We start from the raw sequence: 20,883 nt of genomic DNA on the forward strand, positions 1-20,883 counted from the left end.
TATGTCTACTATCACCATTTATATTCAATACTGTAATGAAGGTGCTATTCAGAATAAGGGCAGAAAAAATTTAAAAAATATAAATATATTTATACATATAAAGAATATATATAAAGATTAGAAAAAATATATTAAACTGTCATTAAGCATTTCGACATGGTTATGTACATAAAAGGTCATTTCAATAAGCCTGTGACAAACATTTTTTTTTTTTAAAGATTTTATTTATTTATTTGACAGAGAGAGAGCACAAGTAGGCAGAGTGGTAGACAGAGGGAGAAGGAGAAGCAGGCTCCCTGCTGAGCAGGGAGTCCGATGTGGGGCTCGATCCCAGGACCCTGGGATCATGACCTGAGCCAAAGGCAGACGCTTAACGACTGAGCCACCCAGGCGCCCCCTGTGACAAACATTTAAAAAATGAAATGCAAAATGTCACTTACACTAACATCATACAATGTCAAATACATAGGAGTAAATCCAATGAAAGATGTGCAAGGCCCTACACTGCAAACCACAATACATCACTAAGAGAAATTAAAGACCACCTAAAAAAAGGGGGTGGGGGTGGAGAGGGAGACATCCACATACATGGATTGAAAGAGTCAACATAATGAAGATGACAATTTTTCCCAGAATGATCTATAGACTCAATGCAATATCAATCAAAATCCTAGCAGACTTTCTATGGGAATTAACAAGCTAATTCTAAAAGTTATGTAGAAATGCAAAGGGACAAAGACAGCCACGGTAGTTAAAGAGGAACAAATTTGGAGATCTTGTATTACCAAATAGCAAGATTCATTATAAAGTTGAATTACTCATGAAAATGTGGTATCAGCAAAGAAGAAAAAATAGACCAATGGAACAAAACACAGAGCTCAAAAGCAGATCCACACATATTCAATCATTTGATTAATGCAAAGACAAACTGTACTATGGTAGAAGAAAAAAAATGATCTTTTTAACAAATTGTGCTGGGCCAATTGAATACCCATATGGAAAATAATGTATGTGGACTCCTATCTCACACCATATACATGCACAAAAATCACCCATTTTTTCAACTATGAAAAATAACATAAAGCTTTTAAAAGAAAACAGGAGAATATCTTCCTGATCTTGGGGTAGGCAAAGATGTCCTAAACAAAATGTAAAGAGCACTAACAATAAAGTTATGGACTGATAAAATGAATTCCATTAAAATTATGAACTTTTATTCACAAAAACACACCACTAAGAGGGTGAAAAGGAAGATACAGAGTGGGAGAAGACATTTGCAATTCAAATATCCATCAAAGACTGGTATCCAGAATATGTAAAAAATTAATTAATTAAAACTCCTAACAATCAATAAGAAAAAGGAGAGAATCCCATAGAAAAATGGGCAAAAGACTTGAAGAGACAATAAATGGCCCCAAATATGAGATGTTTGACAGCATCAGTCATCAGAGACATGCAAATTAAAACCACAGTGCAGTACCATTATACACTCATAAGAACGGTGAAAATGAAAAAGGCACTGTCAAGTCAGTACTTGTTATACTATGAAAAAAGTTTCCTTAACAAAAAGAGATGGGAAGGCTATACATTAATAGTAAAATATAATCAGACTGAACCAAATACTTTTATTTGTGTGGATACATGTAAAATATTTGTGTGCTATAAATTTCCCCAATATACTTACTTATTTTCCCCCAAAGAAGGGTCTAATTTGAACTTGAGAATGTTTAAAATAGTAGAGCTACAGGATCTACCAAGATTTGCTAATTCTAAACTCTCATGGTATCAATGAGAAAACCAAAGCTCAGAGAAAGGAAGTAATTTGCCCAGAAAGGTGCCATGTTAAATCAGCTTGTTTGGTATTGGTATTGTTCTCATTCAAGACTTTTCTAAAAAATTTACATTGAAGACACCCTGCTATGTAACCCAATGTACATGCTATAATTTGAACACTGAAAAAAGGAATGAAACTCACAGGTCCAAGGAGTAGAAGGCTTATCAATCCCTCTGTACCCACACACTCTCTTCTGAGGATTTAATTCAGCTCCTGTGGGCTCAGAGTCTTCTTCAGGGATTGGGTTAAAAGCAGAACAAAGCCAGACAATCTCTCCTGGCTCTGACAGGTTGGAAGGGTTGGATGAGAGCAACAATTCCCGACACAGGACATTTTGAGCTGTCTTGGGAGCAGACTATTATATTATCTCCACCAGTAATAAAATGATAACAATAATAATGATAATAAGGAAAATACTAGCTGAAATTTTAATGATGTTTACTATAAGCTAGGCCCTTTTCTATATTCCTTACATATATTAACTCATTTAATCATTCTATTCTCATAACAATCTTAATGAAGCAGACCATTCTTCAGATGAGTAAACCATTAAGATTAGGTCAATTGTTAAAGGTTCCATATTGAGTAGTTGGGGGATCTGGGATTGCAACACAGGTTGTCTAGTTCTAGAGACATACACTCTATGCCATCCTGTCTCTCAATGCTGTATCAATCAGAGCATTTCTGATCATTAAGGACTCTTTTGAATTGGAAATCATGGCTAACCCTGATAGAAGACCTTCAGGCAGGGGCTGACTTCCCAGGCTTACTTTGGGTCCTACCCAGAACCATAAGCCACCTTCAAGGAACCCTGGGGCCCGAGACAAGCCATGCAGAGCATCAGACCATGGCAAATGTAGGGCACACAAACAGTGAGACCCTCTGTGGCAAGGAAAGGAAGGCTGGCGAGTTTGGCCGTTTTCCTGTTGCTTGGCATGGAAAGGGGGTTAGTTGTCTATTAAGTACAATGAGTTGATCATGAAGTCAAATCCTGCTTTTATGGAGACATAATTCTACCGAAGCCACATGTGATGGATGTATTAAGGTTATAAAAAGATGTGAAATTATCTGGCTAAAGGACTATAGAACAATTAGATGTAGAGTCTAACTCAGTAATCAATCAATTTTGATACAAGACTATTCTCTTTTTTGGAAATCCTCTCAGCTACACTGAAGGCATACTGCTTTCCATTTACCTGTCTCGTTTTGGTCTAGTAAGATTTACTTGCACTTGAGCACATGGAAAAGACTTCATTTATCAGCCAGTGATTTGTAGAAAGGGACCTGCTCTGGTCCCTGTGCACCTGCCTGGAATGGGTGTAATCTGATTAGAGACATCACCTAGCACTTTGGGTAAAAGATTTTTTATTATCCTGTTACAAGTTAAAAACTATCTATTATATACAGTTTTATTCTAGTAACTATATATCTGTGTACCTATGGTTTTAATTTTTTCCAATTTCCAACCAAACATTTCTATATGGGAGTAATTACATAACCTTGAACTCATCAATTCCATCCTTTTTGAAGATTTTTCTCTTACTTGACTCCCAGATTTTAAATCTGGTGATGTGAAAGTGGGGAGGTGGTTGGGGGGAAAGAAGGGGACAAGTTGGCAAAACAAACAAACAAACAAACAAAAAACCAAGGGAGAGGTGCATTTTACTTAGAAGTCTATGATTTGCATTCCTTTCTTTTTTCCAAAATACAGCCAACTGTGAAGAAGTAAGCAAATAAATCCCTAAGGGAGGGAATTTAGCAGTGAAAGGGAAGGCTGGGATCAGGTTTGTGTGAAGCAAATTACACCTGAACTCCATAAACTTGCCATCTGTCCAAGCTGACCAGAACTACCCAAAGGATTTATAAAGCACAGGTTGATAATGAATTGAAAATGTAACTCAGACTTTGTCTTGTCTCAAGGTAACTAAATTTACCCTTTGAAATCTGCCCAGACTCTGCCAAGAGAAGCCTAATGCACAGCAATGCACAACTCCAGTGGGTTGGGGCAGCTTTACTGATCTTCTAGATAATATTTTTATTTTACCTAATTGAGGATCATCCTGATATCCATCTAGAAAAGAGTACACATAACTTAAGCAATTGAATAAATAGTAATAGAAATTTAATAAAAGAATAGCGGGTTTTGCTTTAGTGTGTGGTAACCTAAAAATAAGTCTGTACTGAGGTGGAGTTGAATATCAATATAAACTTTATCTAAATATAGTGAAAGACACTGGACGGCTTGAACTAACACTTCAGAAGCAATATTATATAGCAACCATTTTATAAGGGCCTATCATGTCCCAGAACCTCTAACGGTCCTCCCTAAGCTCTAATATGCATACAAACCACGCAGGGATTTTGTTAAAATTTTTATTCTGAATTTTTGGGGAAAAGTGGCAGCTACATCAGAAGCATAGTTCCTGGATCTTCCTTAAATTCCCATGTAAAACAGAGCAGCTCTATAGCAAAACCAAAAACCATGGCCAACATTTTCAACAAAGTTAGGTAGCAAGGTGTCCCTGCACACCTCAAAGTACAAGGAAGTGAAGACAAGAAGACAAACCACAGTTGCCATATGGCCTGCACAGTATCAGCATCTGTGTGAGAAGAAGCAGAGGGAATCAACGGAGTGACTGAAGGACCACAAAACAGAATAACTTCAAAATAGTCAAAAAGTACTTACTGAAAAGCATGGTGGGCCCATCCAAGAACAGCAGCTGAAACTGTTAGAGGATCTGCTCAATCCAAAAGCTGCTTGAATGCAAGAAAATCCCAGGATAAGGCCTAAAGGGTCTGGAGCAGAAAAGCTCAGGACTGTGCAGTAAAATTTTCTACAATGTCAGAAATGTCCTATATTTCTGTATACAATAACCAATACCCACATGAGGCTACAGAGCACTTGAAATGTGGCTAATGTGTCTGAGGAACTGAATTTTCAAAAGAGTATTTAAAAGCAAAGGTGAATGCATTCCTTCCACCAAATCAGGCCAATATACTATCATGTCTCGGGGAAGACCCGTAAAATTTTAGAAACAAAGTTTGGGTAAATTTTGTCCTGTTCATAGCAGTCTTTCTAATTACTTTCTTCCACTATTGAGCACAATGTTTGAAAGAAGATCACTGGCTCTCCCTCCACTGTGGTGGTCCCATGCCCTCCACACCATAAGAATTTGGCCAATGGGAGAAGTGAAGACGGGAGCAACACCAATGAGAGGAAAACAGGGAGATCAGTGTGGCTGAGGAGAAAATAAAAGGGAAAGGGTTGTGTTTTGTTTTTTTTTTTTTCTTGAATCTTTAGCTACTCTTGGAGTATGTGGAATCACAGATTCCATATAAACTTTAAAGTTTGGGAAATGAACATGGACATTGTTCAAAGTTGGAAGGAGACGGTGGGTTGGCAATAGAAATAATGATCAAAGTATCCTTCCACTGCCAATGGTTATTCACTCAGCCACTCCATAAAGGCTGGTTGTGGCAACAACCTGCACTGCTTCACACTTTGATTGAATGGCTGTGCTCCAACTGCTTTAATCATCTCTGATAGTTTCCATAGGTTCTTTTAAGATGGGCAAAGCATCAGAAGTAGGGGAATGTATGAAATTAATAGAAGGCCTGCCTATCTCCCTTCTTTAGTCTCCACCAACCTCTCCCTATTCCGGTCTGTTGTCTTTTCGCTGTTTAACGAGGAAATAAATAAATAAAAATCTCTAATTCCAACAGTAAGGCCTTGGAGAGAACAGTTCCAAAATGGCATCATAAGGAGCTCAGCAGACCTGCTCCCTAGCAAAACAACTATAACTGGTGAAAATTACCAAACACCCCCAACAATTTAAAGTCACTAAAAATTGTCTTAAGGGCATAAAGTAAATGAAGAAACATTTATTCAAGAAAATCTACTAAATCTCAGTAAAAACAAGAGTTTGTGGCACTTAGGCACTCCCCCAGCTCAGTGTGACAAAAATTTCACTCTGAGCAGGTGTGGCCAATAAGATGGGGTTCTCCCTTCCTCCAGAAACCTGTCCTGGGCTTGGATACCTCTCCAGGAGGGGCAGGCTCCCAGCATTTCTCATCTCCCCAGCTCTGTGTTACAGAGATTAAATTTCAGGTGATTGTAACCAAGATATTAAGCGCTCTGTTCCTCTACCTAGTCCCTACGGGTAGAATGGAGGCTTTACCCCAGGAACAGCAGACAGAGAATACTGGGGACCTGATCACTGATCACCTTTGCCCCAGCTTGCTCACAGGGTGGACGTTCCATGCCAGGAGAAGCAAGCCAAGAAGAGAGGCTACTGCCCCTGGCCAGTACCCTGCTCATGAGCAGGACTGTCACTCTAAGAAAAGTGGGCCATGTCCCTGCCTTCAGCTCCTGAGAAGTGCTAAGAGATTTTGCTCAGGGCTAAGGCAGGCTATAAAAAGAGAGGATTCAGAAGTTCTCCCCAAAGAGACTGATTTTATTTGGAACAGAGTGTAGGAAATTCAAGCCTAAACTCCAGCTCTCAGAAACAATGAAGATTTTGGTAGCAAGCAGTTAAGAGGAGATTGGTAGCTCCATGAGTACAATAAGCTAAACCACAGGCTAGCTACCTTATCAGAGAAAATCAGGGAAAGAGATAGCTAAGAATAGGCAAATTTCAAACCTCAAAAACTGGCCTCAAAAACTACAACTGCAAAGAGGCTCAAATTTAATTGGAAGAGACTGGAGAGCAATGCATGCCTCAAGGCATTGTTGAAAATAATAAAGCAATGACTTGGCAATTAGTGAAGGCTAACAACTGGATGTAATACCAGCAGAAACAGCTCAACAGAGAGAACAGAGAAAGAGACAGAAAGCCTTGCTAAAACTACTGTCCCAAGGCTAACTGTGCATGTGCCCAAGGCTATACTCTGAGGATTAACACTAGAGGTTTCACACTGGAAAGGAAATAGGTTTCACTAGAATAACCAGGCATGTCACTAAATGAATAAAGAAGCAAATTATACCAAGCCCCAGAGAGGTGGGGGGAGCGAGGAAAATAAGTGTTCAGAGTTGATACAATATACTATCTAAAATGTCCAGTTTTTACCAATTATGAGATATGCAAAGAAACAGGAAAATATCTATACACAGGGGGGAAAAGCAGGAAACAGAAACTACCTGAGAAGTCTCAGATGTCAGATTTAACAGATGAAGACTTCTAAGCAGCATTATAAATATGTTCAAAGAACTAAAGGAAACCATGTTTAAATAAATAAAGTATGATATGTCACACCAAATGAAGAATATCAATAAAGAGATAGAAATTATAAAAAAGCACCAGATAGAAATTCTGGAGTTGAAAAGTATAATAGCTGAAATAAAAAATTCACCAAAGGGGCTCAACAGTAGACTTTAACTAGCAGAAGGATCAATGAACTTGAAGATAGATTGACAGACATTATGCAATCTAAAGAACAGAGAGAAAAATGAAGAAAAATTAACAATGCCTTACAGAAGTGTGGGAGACCATGAAGCACAACAACATGCACATAACGGGAGTACCAGAAGGCAAGGAGAGAGAGAAAAGAGAAAAAAATACTCAAAGAAATAATGGTTGAAAATTTTTCAAGTTTGATGAACTACATTAATCTACATGTCCAAGAAGCTGAACTAACTCCAAGTAGGATAAATGTAAATCCACACCCAGATACACTGTGCCCTAAAAATGCTTAAAGACAAAAACAAAGAGAAAATCTTCAAAGAAAACATTAAACAATATTTAATAAGCATTGGTTGAAAAATTATTGTGTCCAAGTATAAAATACTATGCAAACATTTAAATGATAGTTAGATATATTTTGTTAAGGCAGTACAATATTTCCTTTTGCAAGTAAAAAAAAGGCAGGTTGTAAAATATATATAGTATGCTTTTTTTTGTAGTAACAAATACATTTATATAGGTATATAAAGCACTTAGCACATTAACTGTCAATCACAGAGTAAACATTTCATAGACAGTAGCAATTCTGGTTCTGTTGCTGCAGTTGTATTGTGACCTTTGTAAAAGTGACCAGGCTAGATATTATCTTCAGATTTTGTATCAGTCATTTTATGCTAGTCATTGAGAAAAAATATTATTACCCAAATCTACTGCACTTGACTGAAATGTTTTCCTACTTCAGCTTCTGTTGAGTGAAAATAATGACAATGACACCAGTTCTCACTCCCTAGGGAGGCATGCCCTGCCCAACAGCTTAGTTCTAAATCCACATAAGAATTTCTCAGACTTGTGGAACATAAGGAATAGCATGGAGGACATTAGGAGAAGGAAGGGAAAAATGCGGCGGGGGGAATTGGAGGGAGAGATGAACGATGAGAGACTATGGACTCTGAGAAACAAACAGGGTTTTGGAGGGGAGGGGGGAGGGGGGATTGGTTAGCCCTGGTGATGGGTATTAAGGAGGGCACGTAATGCATGGAGCACTGGGTGTTATACGAAAACAATGGATCGTGGATCACCACATCAAAAACCAATGATGTATTGTATGGTGACTAACATAACATAATAAAATTAAAAAAAAAAAGAAAAGAATTTCTCAGACCATGGGAGGGGAGAGAAATGGGCTCTCTTGCTCCAGAGCGTCCTTCACCAAGATGGGGCTGTTGGCTACCAGCTACTTACAGGCCCTACATTAGCTACAAAAACTGCTGCCAAGTTGGCCTGTATTTCTCCCTTTCCTAAATCCCACCCTGCTCCCTTTCCCTGTCCAATTTGGGAACGCTCTCCTGTGAGGATACTTTCTTAGTTCTTGTAGGTCAGGCAGGTACTGGTTCCTCTCTGTTTTCGTCTACCTATAGCTAAGCCTTGTCTGACGTTTTTGCCCAACATCACTAAAGTCTGACTCCAGGGTTGAGTGTGAACTAGACTCTTACAGTGTCCCTTATGTAGCTAACCCTTGGACCAGATCTCAGGTTTTTACAAAATCCTGAGACCTTCACAGTTTACTCTGACACCCCTACTATTCCCACCACCATTCCCTCCACTTAAATCACCTAAAGAATATAGGGCCACAAAATCAAGAACCATCTGGTTGACTTCTCACAACAAGACAGATAACACCAACAATGAAATATTCTGTTTATTTTCTGTTTAATTATAGCACCATTATTCCAATAGTATTGTCCTTTGTTTCTCCTACCAAAATAATAAATTCTAACCATTCATAATTTAAATCAATTTAAAGAGATGGCCTACGAAACCAACTCATATATTATATTTTTCCTGTGTGGGAAAAAGTGTTCAGCAATTGCTTATATAAATTGGCAGTATTCAAAGTATTGTCCTCAATGAACCTAATTATCCTAACTTTCTGAGTGTTTATAAACTTCTGGAACCTAAACTACTTTTAAGAGAGACTTATCTGTATTTGACTGCTATAAATAAATGAATCCCAAAAGGTTTAACAGATTGCAGAGAGAGGAAAGGTTACAATGGGCAAACATTAACAGATGAAATATAATTAGTATTATACCAATTCTTCATTAAGCATTATAAATATAATATGTACAGCTATTAGTGCTAAAACAAAACACCTGTCAATTATTCACAAGTGTTTCCAATTGTAAGAAAATATGCCACAGTAAACAGATGCTACATACTGAGATTCAGAAAAAAATTCTCAACCCCATTCAATCTAATTTTTCTAAGAGTGTCTCCCAAAGATTACTCATCACACTTATGTATCTGCCACTATAATTAATAGTTCTCTGTTATTCTTTCCACTTTAGGTTCAGCAATAAAAATTTCATTACCAGATAAGCTCATTTTGATTCAGATACAACCAAGGTAATTACTAAATTCATAATAAGATGGTTATTTGGGGTCAGGATGATGATAAATCCTTAGCTTGTACTTGCTGAATAGTTAATAATCTCTGCAAGGAGAGCTGATCTAATGCTTACACAAAATATATTAAAATTCTCCTGTATTTTTATATTTGGGAGGTTTTAGATTTTTTAAGTTTTGTCTGAGTCAGGTATTATTTTTATAAACCTAAAACATTATAGCAATACTATTACTATTATTCTATATCCCTATAATTCTGATATTCCTGATAATTTCTATATTCTTTATGATAGTCCTATAATTCCCATATTAGGAATATTCCTATAAATCTTTATGAAATACTAGGAGTAGTTTTTTAAAAAAATAACTACGATAGACACAACTGAGACAAAAAGACTTTACTTTACTTCTCTGTCTGTGGGTACTGTTGCCCAAGTTTCTGGAGCGACACATCTGATTTGGCAAGCAGATGTAGATAACTGTCCCAAAGAGCCAGCTTTCTTGCTACATGTAATGCCAAAGGCTTAACGATGGTCTCTATAAATTAATTTAGTCTTAATTCAAATGACATGATGTAAACATCTTTCTGGCATAGCATGTAATTTTAATCATGAAGAAATTACATATTTGAATCTATTTTTATTTTTTTGAAGATTTTTATTTACTTGAGAGAGAGCATGGGGGTGGGGGAAGGGGCAGAGGGAGAGGGAGAAGCAGACTCCCCACTGAACAGGGAGCCCCACAAGGGGCTGGATCCCAGGACCCCGGGATCATGACCTGAGCTGAAGGCAGACACTTAACCGACTGAGCCACCCAGGTATGCCTGAATCTTTTTTAAATGCCCATAATAATAAAAAAATTAAGTATTAAAAGAGATGTAAATAGGAACTCAAATCCAATCCAAAGCCCAAGACTGATCTCAAACTGAAGAAAGCACTCTAAAAAGAGCAAGAAGACTCTTCCTCAGGGGCAGGAATCCTATTATTTTTTAAATTTTATACCCTAAGGGCTATTACATAGTCACTGGCAAATAGTAGATGCTCAATAAAGCAAAATTTAAAGAAACTCATTCCCCTGAACATACCTTTGTGGTTTTTGTCTATTATTTTGGTTTTGGTTTTGGGGGAGGGTATTAGGGGAAGGTTATGATTAGAGAAAATACGATAGGTAAATTGGAAAAGACTATCAGGGTAGAAACAATGAAAAAAAAACAAAACAAAACACTGAAGACCTAGAAATGAATAATCCCAAGAGTGAATTGAAGGGACAGAATGGATGGTTATCTGCCATAGCCAGACCTAATGTTGACAGTGTTCTCTCCCACTTGGGAGGCACCAGAACAAGAACATGGATAATGACCCTTATGAAAATCCAAAGGGATATCCCCTGTTGTGCTTACTTTTCCCTAACCACGGGAAACGTAACTTTCTACTTTACCCTCTTTAGAAGAATGAAGTAGACATAATCTTTCACATTGCTCATCTTTGAAAGCTCAGAACTACTTAAGTTGATTTGCATACAATAATTATTTACTTAATTAACAGGCTCTCAGCTAGATTGTCCTTACAACCCTTAACAAGCTGAAAATTATATGATTCCTCTTTAAAGGAAAAGAGATTTTCCCTAAATAGGATCGATTGCTAACAATAGAATACAATTTTCCACATGGCTTCTGCACTGAGATTTAAACTGGTTCCATGACAAGGAATGAGAAATTCCTTTGGTACAAGAGCTCAGATAAATGGAGAAATCTCAGATGCACCTATCATTGAAAACCCAGAAATTTTTTTATTTAAGTTTATTCTTAAAAGCTAATATCTTCAGTAAAAATTCTTGTAAGTGTCAAGAAGAAAAAAATAAAGCCATACATTCCCCACAGAGGTGGAAGTTGATCTTAAATAAAATAAAGCACAGTGTTTAGGATTAAAAATTATTTATTTATTTATTTATTTATTTATTTATTTATTAAAGATTTTATTTATTTATTTGACAGAGAGAGACACAGCGAGAGAGGGAACACAAGCAGGGATAGTGGGAAAGGGAGAAGCAGGCTTCCCGCTGAGCAGAGAGCCCGACGTGGGGCTTGATTCCAGGACCCTGGGATCATGACCTGTGCCAAAGGCAGACGCTTAACGACTGAGCCACCCAGGCGCCCCACAAATACTTTATTTAATAGGCTAGCAGAAACCTATTAACATTTAATGTTTATGATACATTAAGAACTTTTCTTTGTGGTTCAAGAAGAAAAAAATCCAAACCAACCAATTATCTATAAATAAAGAGAATTTTTGCAATCAATATAATGGAAATAATCAAGTTCCAAATCCAAAAAACCCTCCTTTACTCTGGTCAAAGAATGACTCATACTTCAAAAGGATAAAGTGAGCGGATGTAGCAAGTAAATGAGCCTTAAAATGAAACGCATTGTTCTCTCAGTGCAGCAGATGTATACATCATCTGGACTAGCCCACTGCCCACTCACCAGATGTCTGACTTTGTGTTGTAGCCTTGGTGTTTCAAAGCCTCCGGACTCATGTAATGGGGAGTTCCAGTTAAAGTGGTGGCTAGATCACAGGATCCCATTAGGAGTCGAGAAACTCCAAAATCCCCTTGGAATAATAATTAATTTTTATGAATACTTTAAAGCAATGAAAATCAGCTTGGAAATTAACAACTGTCTAATTTGACAATTTTAATATGCAATGACTCATACCATTTAAAGGGAAAGAAAAGAAAAATGGTATCTTTTAAATTACATAATGCTGGTGAATAGCTTTAAAAACATAGGCCTTATAGGAGAAGGAATACTGAGCCAGGAAAGTGAATTATGTAAGCTAAAGCTTTTTATTTCTGGAATTACGGAGAACCAGCAACTTGAAACAAAAAGCTATTTCAGGTCTGCCTAACAACAAGCAAAATGATTCTGGAGGGCTGAATATAATGATTTGCGATTTCATCCAAGGGGGGAGAGTTCGTTCTTCATTTACAATAAAGAAAAGATTTCAAATAATAGACCTGAGACTCTTCAAGAACATGACTATAAAAATTTGAATCCATTAACTTCTCTTTACTCATCTAACTAGTCGCATGCTTTTAGACTTTCCCTCTCTAATAAACATCTTACAGAAGAACGAACAATCCAGTAACTGTTATGAGTGGAGGTACAGTTCTGAAGAAGAACTAAAAATTAACAAATCCATGATACCAATATTTTAATTATCTGTGATAACTGCTAATTGCTTGTGATAAAATAAACAGGAAACCTGTACTAATTAACCAAGTCAGTAAAACAACTAACTACTTGCAAAGTGCCTGGCATAGAGTAGGAACTCAAAAATTATTAGTTCAATCTATGAAGTACGTAGCAAATGTCTCACACTTCAATTTATATCAGATACTCAGAAACAAAATAATTGGGTTTTGTTGGCCCCACCCAAGTAAAAACAAAAGTTTGAGAAGTTAAAATAAACCAGTGATTACTCTAACACTTCTAGGTACTATATATTTCCATGTGATATACTGATAACATCTAGAATATATTCTCCCATGTTTCTAGAATACATATTTTTAAAAATCTTACCAATTTTAAGCAGATTGTTTTTCAGAAATATATTCTTTGATTTCAAGTCTCGATGAAGTATCCTCCTACAAAAAGGCAAAAAAGGACATAAAATTTCATGCAAAATATAAAAGTTTTGATTTCTAATATAAATAATATATATGGGTATAGCTACAAATCCATAGCATTTTCTAGTTCTCCTGAGGAAACAGGAGTTTTAAAAACAGTTTTAAAGTCAGCAGAACATGTAGTTGGGAAAAGAGTGATGTGGTTTATACTATTTCAATAGGCCAAATTTTATTGTGTTTCTGTAGCATGATCTACATAGTACTGTATCTACTAACCATCCACTCAGTTGATAGACCAGTTATCATAAAGCTTTGTAATCTATTATATATAATCTATTACATATTATGTTATATATAAATATATATGTGAAATGTATTTATGTAATACATATTTTTATAGAACATCTATAGTTACATGTTCTATAAATGTTATATATATAACCTATTATATATATTAAATCCAAATATTCAGGTTTTATGTATTTGTAGAAATAATAATGTTGATGATGATATTTAATAATAGATAACATGTATAAGCCAGTAATATAAATTATGTCAGTTAAGACTTTTGTTTCTGGAATTACAGAGAACTAGACAACTTGAAAACATTTACCTAAAAAACATCCAAAAAATGTGGAATAAAGTCTATAAATATCTTCACATATGCACAGCTGAGCTTACAAGAAAATGAAGCAAATCCCTGAGGGTTTATACAAACAGAAAACTGAAAAGCAGAGTGGGCAGTAGGTACTGATTTCTCGGCTGCCCTAGGGGGTTGTGCTGAGCTCAGTAAGCAATGGTATGGCTTTAAGGGCCTCATAGAAGCAAGAGCCAAGACCTTGAACCCATGTAATGTGAAGAATTGGAATATATAGATACAAATATGTCAGAATCCCATATGTGGTTTGTACCTTACCTGAAAGAATGACCTAAGACACATCCACTCACAAGTAAACAAAACGACAAGAAAGTTGATCTGTACAGGTCTGAACTTCTGAGCGGAGAAAAAAATCTCTCTCTTCTTATTCCATAATCATATCTCTCTGCTCACTCACATTTGGGATTCAAATATGCAATAGCTGTATGGCTTCAGAAATCCCAAGCCAAGAAATTAACATAAAAATTGGTTCTCAGCTGCTTATACACTCTTGGGGCCTCTGGCAGAAGCAAATGCAAACTAAGAGTCAGCAGATAACACACAGTGAAATTACACCCCTGAGATTTTCAGATAATCTAAAAGGATTCAAACTATAAAATAAGTATATTTTAAGAGATTAAAATCATAAAGAAAGGAATGGAAAAACATAAGATAGAAAAAGGATACTATCCAAAAAAAGATGATGCTGATTTGAAAACCAACCAAATAGAATTTCTAAGGGAAAAATGTGATTGAAATTAAAAATGCAAGAATAAAACCTCAGCTTCCAACTATGATGAAGTAAGCCTATTTCACACTAAATCTCCCACTTTCCACAGCTGTGCAGAGAACACTGAAACATTTGAACAACGTAAAATCTGAGTAAAATTTTAAAAACAAAACAAAACAAAAAAAACAGTAGGTCTTTGAAGATATCAGAGATCAGCTAAGGCAAACAAAGGCAGTCAGCACTTGAGCAGCCAGACCCTGGAAAGAAAGGGAATGCTCTAGATGAGCCAAACATTCTGCATGGTGTGTTCCTCTCAGGGCAGTTGACATAAGCAGAATGCCCTGACCTAAAGCTTGCAGCACTTTTCCTGGGCTCACAAGACAAAAATTATAGTTCAGGGCTACAAAGGCAGCCAGGACTTGAGGGGAAAATTTTCCAGTAAAAAAGGGAACAAAAGAGAAGTGACTCTGACATTCTGTGTGGCTTTTACCCTTGAGGCACTTACTGAATCCTAAGTTGTTCAGGGGAAGACATTAAGGAGAAGGTGACTGCTAAGAGGTTAAAAACTAAGCAGAGTTTTCAGGAGATTCACAAAGATAAAGAAGGGTCTTGGAAACCCTCAAGGACTACTTCTTAGATATAAAGGCAAACGGGCACTAGGCCAGCCTTCACAAAGTCTGAAACCAGCCTTAAACCAACTCAGTCCCCCATTAGTTCAAGGTGATCTGCCCTTACTATAAGTACCACCCAGAAAAACATTAATCCTCTCCAGAAGAAGATAGTATCACCCAACATCTCTCCACTATTTCATATATATTGTCCACCATTCACTCAAAAACCAGAAAAAGAAAGCAGGGAAAGGAGAAAAAGGTTTGTAACAAAATACAATGGTAGAAACATTCCATACATTGTTAATCACAATGGACTAAAATCATGAATTAAAACACAAAGAAACAGGACTAAGCTTTTTTAAAAAGCACTTATTATAAAGAACACACTTTTTTTTTTTTTTAAAGATTTTATTTATTTATTTGACAGAGAGAGACACAGTGAGAGAGGGAACACAAGCAGGGGGAGTGGGAGAGGGAGAAGCAGGCTTCCCGCCGAGCAGGGAGCCCGATGCGGGACTGGATCCCAGGACCCTGGGATCATGACCTGAGCCGAAGGCAGACGCTTAACGACTGAGCCACCCACGCACCCCAAGAACACACTTTTTAAAAAAAATGTAAGGACATAGGTTGAAAGCAAGAGGATTGAAGAGATATTCTAGGCAAAAGAAAGCTGGTAAAAAGCAGTATTAGGTAAATTAAGGATAAAGAGTATCGCTACAGGGGCACCTGGGTGGCGCAGTTGGTTAAGTGACTGACTCTTGATTTCGGCTCAGGTCATGATCTCGGGGTTGTTGAGATCAAGCCAGGCTGGGGCTCCGCACTGGGCATGGAGCCTGCTTAAGATTCTTTCTCTCCCTTTCCCTCTGCCCACGCCCCTGGCCAACACCTCTCCCCACAGGCAGGGGCACTGTCTTTCTCTCTCTCTCTCTCTCCCTCTCAAAAAAAAAAAAAAAAAAAAGTCACTACATAATAAAGAGATCCAATAATTTATTGAGAAAAATTTTATTTATTTATTATTTTAGAGCGAGAAAGAGAGCAAGGGGGAGGGGAAGAGGGAGAGAGAGAATCTTTAGCAGGTCCACCCTCAGCGCAGAGCCTGATGCGGGGCTCAATCTCATGACCCTGAGATCATGACTTGAGCAAAATCAAGAGCTGGATGCTTAAGCAACTGAGCCATCCAGGTGCCCCATTGGGAAAATTTTTAAATTCTGTACTTGTCTGCAACTTATGACACAAGCTTAGATACATTATGAAAAATCAATAAAAACTTAAGGAGAAATTGACAAATCCACAATCATAGTGGGAACTTTAACATATTTCCCTCAGTATGTATGGTGATTAACATAATAAAAAAATTCAAAAAAAAAACATATATCCCTCAGTAATTAATAGATTCAGTAGGCAAAAAAATTAATAAGGATATAGATTTTAGTAAAACAATTATAGATTTGAAAAACACAATTAGCTTGAGCTAATACACATAAATTGAATATTTCATCAAAAAACTTAAAAATGCATGTTGTTTCAGGCACACATGGAATATTTTCAAAAACTGACAATGAACTAATCAATAAAGCAAGCATCAACAGATTACAAAGAATCAGCACCATACAGTTCACACACAGCACACATACAGTTCAACGAAGTTACATTAGAACCCCATCAGGTGCTTAGAACAGTGGCGCAGTGACTGGTGAAGACAAAGTCGCTGAGTTTATGAAGTTTTCTGGTAAGGCAAACAGGCAGAAAACAACTAAATGAATATATATATAATACGATGTCTGCTAACTTAATGCTATTAAAACAATAAAGCAAAGCAAGAAGCTAGAGACGAACCAGAGTAGGGAGATGCCAGTTTATAGTTGAGATCAGGTGGTCAGGAAGGCCTTGGAGAAAGTGACATTGGAACAGAGATGTGAATGAAGCTATGGGATGAGCCATGGTTGCGGTGGTTGTTACTGTTACTGCTCATACTTCTATTGTTATTGCTACCACCAATATAGCAAAAGGGAAGTTGTGTGAGGCTATCAAGCAGAAATGAATGATGAACTATAGGGAGTGGTTTAAACCCCATCATCCTTCCCCCCCCCTCACTCTTGAACACCCCACTCCCTGCTCAAGACTGTCCGTGACCCCTACTGTTGACTGAATCAAGACGGTTTCACATCTGGAGTCTTCCATTTCTAGCCTCCTCTTCCACCTATTTATTCATACAAAAAAAAAAAAAATCTAATGAAGGAATAAACATTTAGTTATATATTTGAAGTACCTTTTAAAAGGGGAAAAAACTCAAGAATAACTACAAGCCAAGAAAATATGGGCTAAGAAATGGTCACATCTCTGTTGAAGCCAACAAGGCACTTGCTTTATCTTAAATGCAGCACACATGTTTCTTCCTTTATGTCACTGCTCATTTTAAAACGCCTTCCTCTTTCATCTCTGCTTCTCAGAATCCTGTTTGTCCTTCAGGATTGTATTGGATACAAACCTCATGTACCTCCTTGGAGTCCCCTGACTACCCCCTTCCTTCCAAAGGCGCTGGTACTGGAGGCCAATTAGTCACTTGCCTGGGGATGCCAGGCCCTCAGGCTCCTGCCACATCTGGACTAGGATGAAACACCACACTGTGGGACATGGAATCAAGCATTCCAATTGGCAATGTAAGGAACTAGATGACACAGCCTAAAAGTGCAAGGGAGTTAACTCCTTTGGAGTAGACCAGTGGGAGACAAGAGGAGAAAGGCAATCATTTTCTCTTTTTCTCCCTAAGGCATGCTACCCCTGTGTTTATAAGCCATACAAATATCCCTGCCAGGCAACCTGCTATTGTCTTTCTCCAGCTCTTTGTGAATTGATGGCCAGTACAGTAACACACACTTCTCTGCTTCACATCCTCAGCTCATTTCAATTTGTCCTCATTCTCACCACCCTGGGTCTATACCACCCAGGACAGGTAACAGCATCCCAATCCTTGCCCTGGGTTGTTTCCTAGAGGCCCAAGCTTAGAAAAGTATCCCCCTGTATCACTTTCTTTCTTTTTTTTTTTTTAAGATTTTATTTATTTATTTGACAGAGAGAGACACAGCGAGAGAGGGAACACAAGCAGGGGGAGTGGGAGAGGGAGAAGCAGGCTTCCCGCCAAGCAGGGAGCCTGGCGAGGGGCTCTATCCCAGGACCCTGGGATCATGACCCAAGCTAAAGGCAGACACTTAACAACTAAGCCACCCAGGCGCCGCTCGCCTGTATCACTTTCTTAACCACTATTCCTACTACTATCAACAAGTTAGACAAGTTATTCTCCCACTTCTGTTCTTCTTTTCACACCATATTCTACAATTGACCGATCACTCTTGCTAAATCCTAAGCTCTACAAGGTCTGTATCTTACCTGACTATATTATCCCCTGTACACTATAAACATTTAATTAAACTGGTAGGTTAAACTTGATTGAATCCTTGGGTGTACAGGTGCCTCAACTTTTCAAACTATTTTTGATTGACATTTTTCCAAAATGGACTATATAATTCCCTGACATCACAAAGGATAGTTTTTAACAATTCATGATTATAATATGCATCAATTACTATGGTGTATCTAATCGTCAGGCCTATACAGGAGACCCCAATTTGAGAGCAGTATTCCTGAGACTTAGGCTGGGAATAGGCATGTGGCTTTACAAAATTAAATCTTGCCCTAACTTAAAAACCTTCCATGGGTCTTCACTGCTTCCAGAATAGAATGTAAAATCATATAAGTGGCCTGTAAGAGATTAGAAGATCTGGCCATATTAATGCCTCCAGAAGCCTTAGCAAAAACTCAGGCCAGGTCTGTATCACCTTTTACTCTTCCACACTGTTCTCTACTCATGGTAGAGGCTCGATAAATGTATGTTAACTTTAGAAACACTATACCGGGAACAAAAATGAGTACCATCTTGTGGGGCTCATTTAGTAATCCTAAAAAACAATGAGTGCCAACTACATGCTATGTGCTATATAACATAATGTGAAAAATATAAAGATTCATAAGACAAGGCCATGTATCCCATAATGCCCAATCAGGTTGGAGAGATAAAGGAAAAGTACACAAATAACTATAAAAGATGGCAGAGGGGAACCCAGTTCTCATCAATTTATTAAAAATTATTTATGGGTTAGCCTGGTGATGGGTATTAAAGAGGGCACGTTCTGCATGGAGCACTGGGTGTTATGCACAAACAATGAATCGTGGAACACTACATCAAAAACTAATGATGTACTGTATGGTGATTAACATAACATAATAATTTAAAAAATTATTTATAATTATAAATAGTTACCAATATAGACATTCACATTCAGAAGGAAACCTCTCTCCCAACAAATGATTGCTCTTATGTACATGCCCACGAAATTGTACTGTTATCAGTTAACACTAGAAATATCAGTTATAAAAATAATTGGTTTTTTACCATTACAATTAGTGATAATGTAGGTGTAGCAATGTTACCTCGGTACAGTGGTCAGACCTCTGTCATCCAGGGCAAAGCTGTAAATCATGACTGAGGAGCAGGGCCAAAGAAAAGCCACTCAGAAAGTCCATCTACTTTACTTCATGGAGACAAATAGCCACACACTCAAACAGGGAATGCAATTAGAATTGTACATAAAAAGAAGAATTGAGAATGATGCCAGGAGTTTCCTCTAATTCAAATAATCTTTATTCTCCTAAAGGCTTTGGAGAATTACAGAGGAATAAGCAATGCTTTCAAGAATGGAGAGGAAAGGGAAAAATAAAAGTGGACAACACAGGTCTGGGCCACTTCTCAGGGCAAATAACCCCCAGTGCTATCACCTAAAGCGCTATGCTGCTATACTTATGTCTACTCTGGAGATGGGAAAATCAAGGCCCAGAGAGGCTAAAGAATTTGCCCACATATGAATTTGCCCAATAACTTGCCTATGAGTACAGACAGGTCTATATGACTCCACAAAGTATCATAGTTCTGTTTTACTCATGGTAAATGTTCAATAAATGTATGTTGATTTTAAAAGCACTATCCTTGGCACAAAGATGAATACCATCTAGTGGGGCCCATTCATTAATTTAAAAAAAATAGAAACTTTCCTTTTAATAAATATTCTCTCGTGCCTTCTTATATTCCCACAACATCTAGAGCTGGGCTCTGTGTAAGTATGATGTTGACTACTTAAAGATTAAAGGCAAAACAATTATATTTAACAAATAGAGGGTTAAATAAAATTTGGCCTCTTCTGTGCCCACTCTTGGGGTTCCCTTGGTATCGCAGGAACTATTAAGCACCTACACAATGATCATTCTCTTGCTCTTCTCCCTTGATATCAGAACCCCATGAGCCCTAGGGAGGCTGGGCCCTCCTCAGTCTTGGTAGGTAAGGGCAATGAGGAGGGAAGGGAGTGAATGTGGAGGATATTATGGGAAATAAATTGAGGTAATCTCTTTTCCCTTTAGGGTGACTGGCTTAGGTATATGGTATGACCAAATTCTAGCCAATGTTGAAGTACAATTTTCAAAAAGGTAAAATTATGAATATTATGAAAATATAAAATGAACACATGTCAAGGATTTTGTTCCACTCATTAATCAATGAGGAAACTAGTAATATGTTAAAACGGAGTCAG

General features: G+C 37.5%; 1 protein-coding gene across 8 annotated transcripts in view; it reads right to left on the reverse strand.

The window, feature by feature from the left end:
• Positions 1-20,883, reverse strand: part of NEK11 (NIMA related kinase 11) — a 237,990-nt gene that overhangs the window by 145,551 nt on the left and 71,556 nt on the right. For all 8 annotated transcript variants that reach the window (XM_032408712.1, XM_032408709.1, XM_032408715.1 and 5 more), the window contains exons 5-6: positions 13,220-13,284; positions 12,122-12,248 (exon numbers count right to left, since the gene is read on the reverse strand). In XM_032408712.1, coding sequence (XP_032264603.1) covers positions 12,122-12,248; positions 13,220-13,284 — 192 coding nt within the window. The remainder of the gene's footprint in view (positions 1-12,121; positions 12,249-13,219; positions 13,285-20,883) is intronic.

This window comes from Phoca vitulina, unplaced genomic scaffold, assembly GCF_004348235.1.
Source record: "Phoca vitulina isolate PV1807 unplaced genomic scaffold, GSC_HSeal_1.0 scaffold10, whole genome shotgun sequence".
NCBI lineage: Eukaryota > Metazoa > Chordata > Mammalia > Carnivora > Phocidae > Phoca > Phoca vitulina.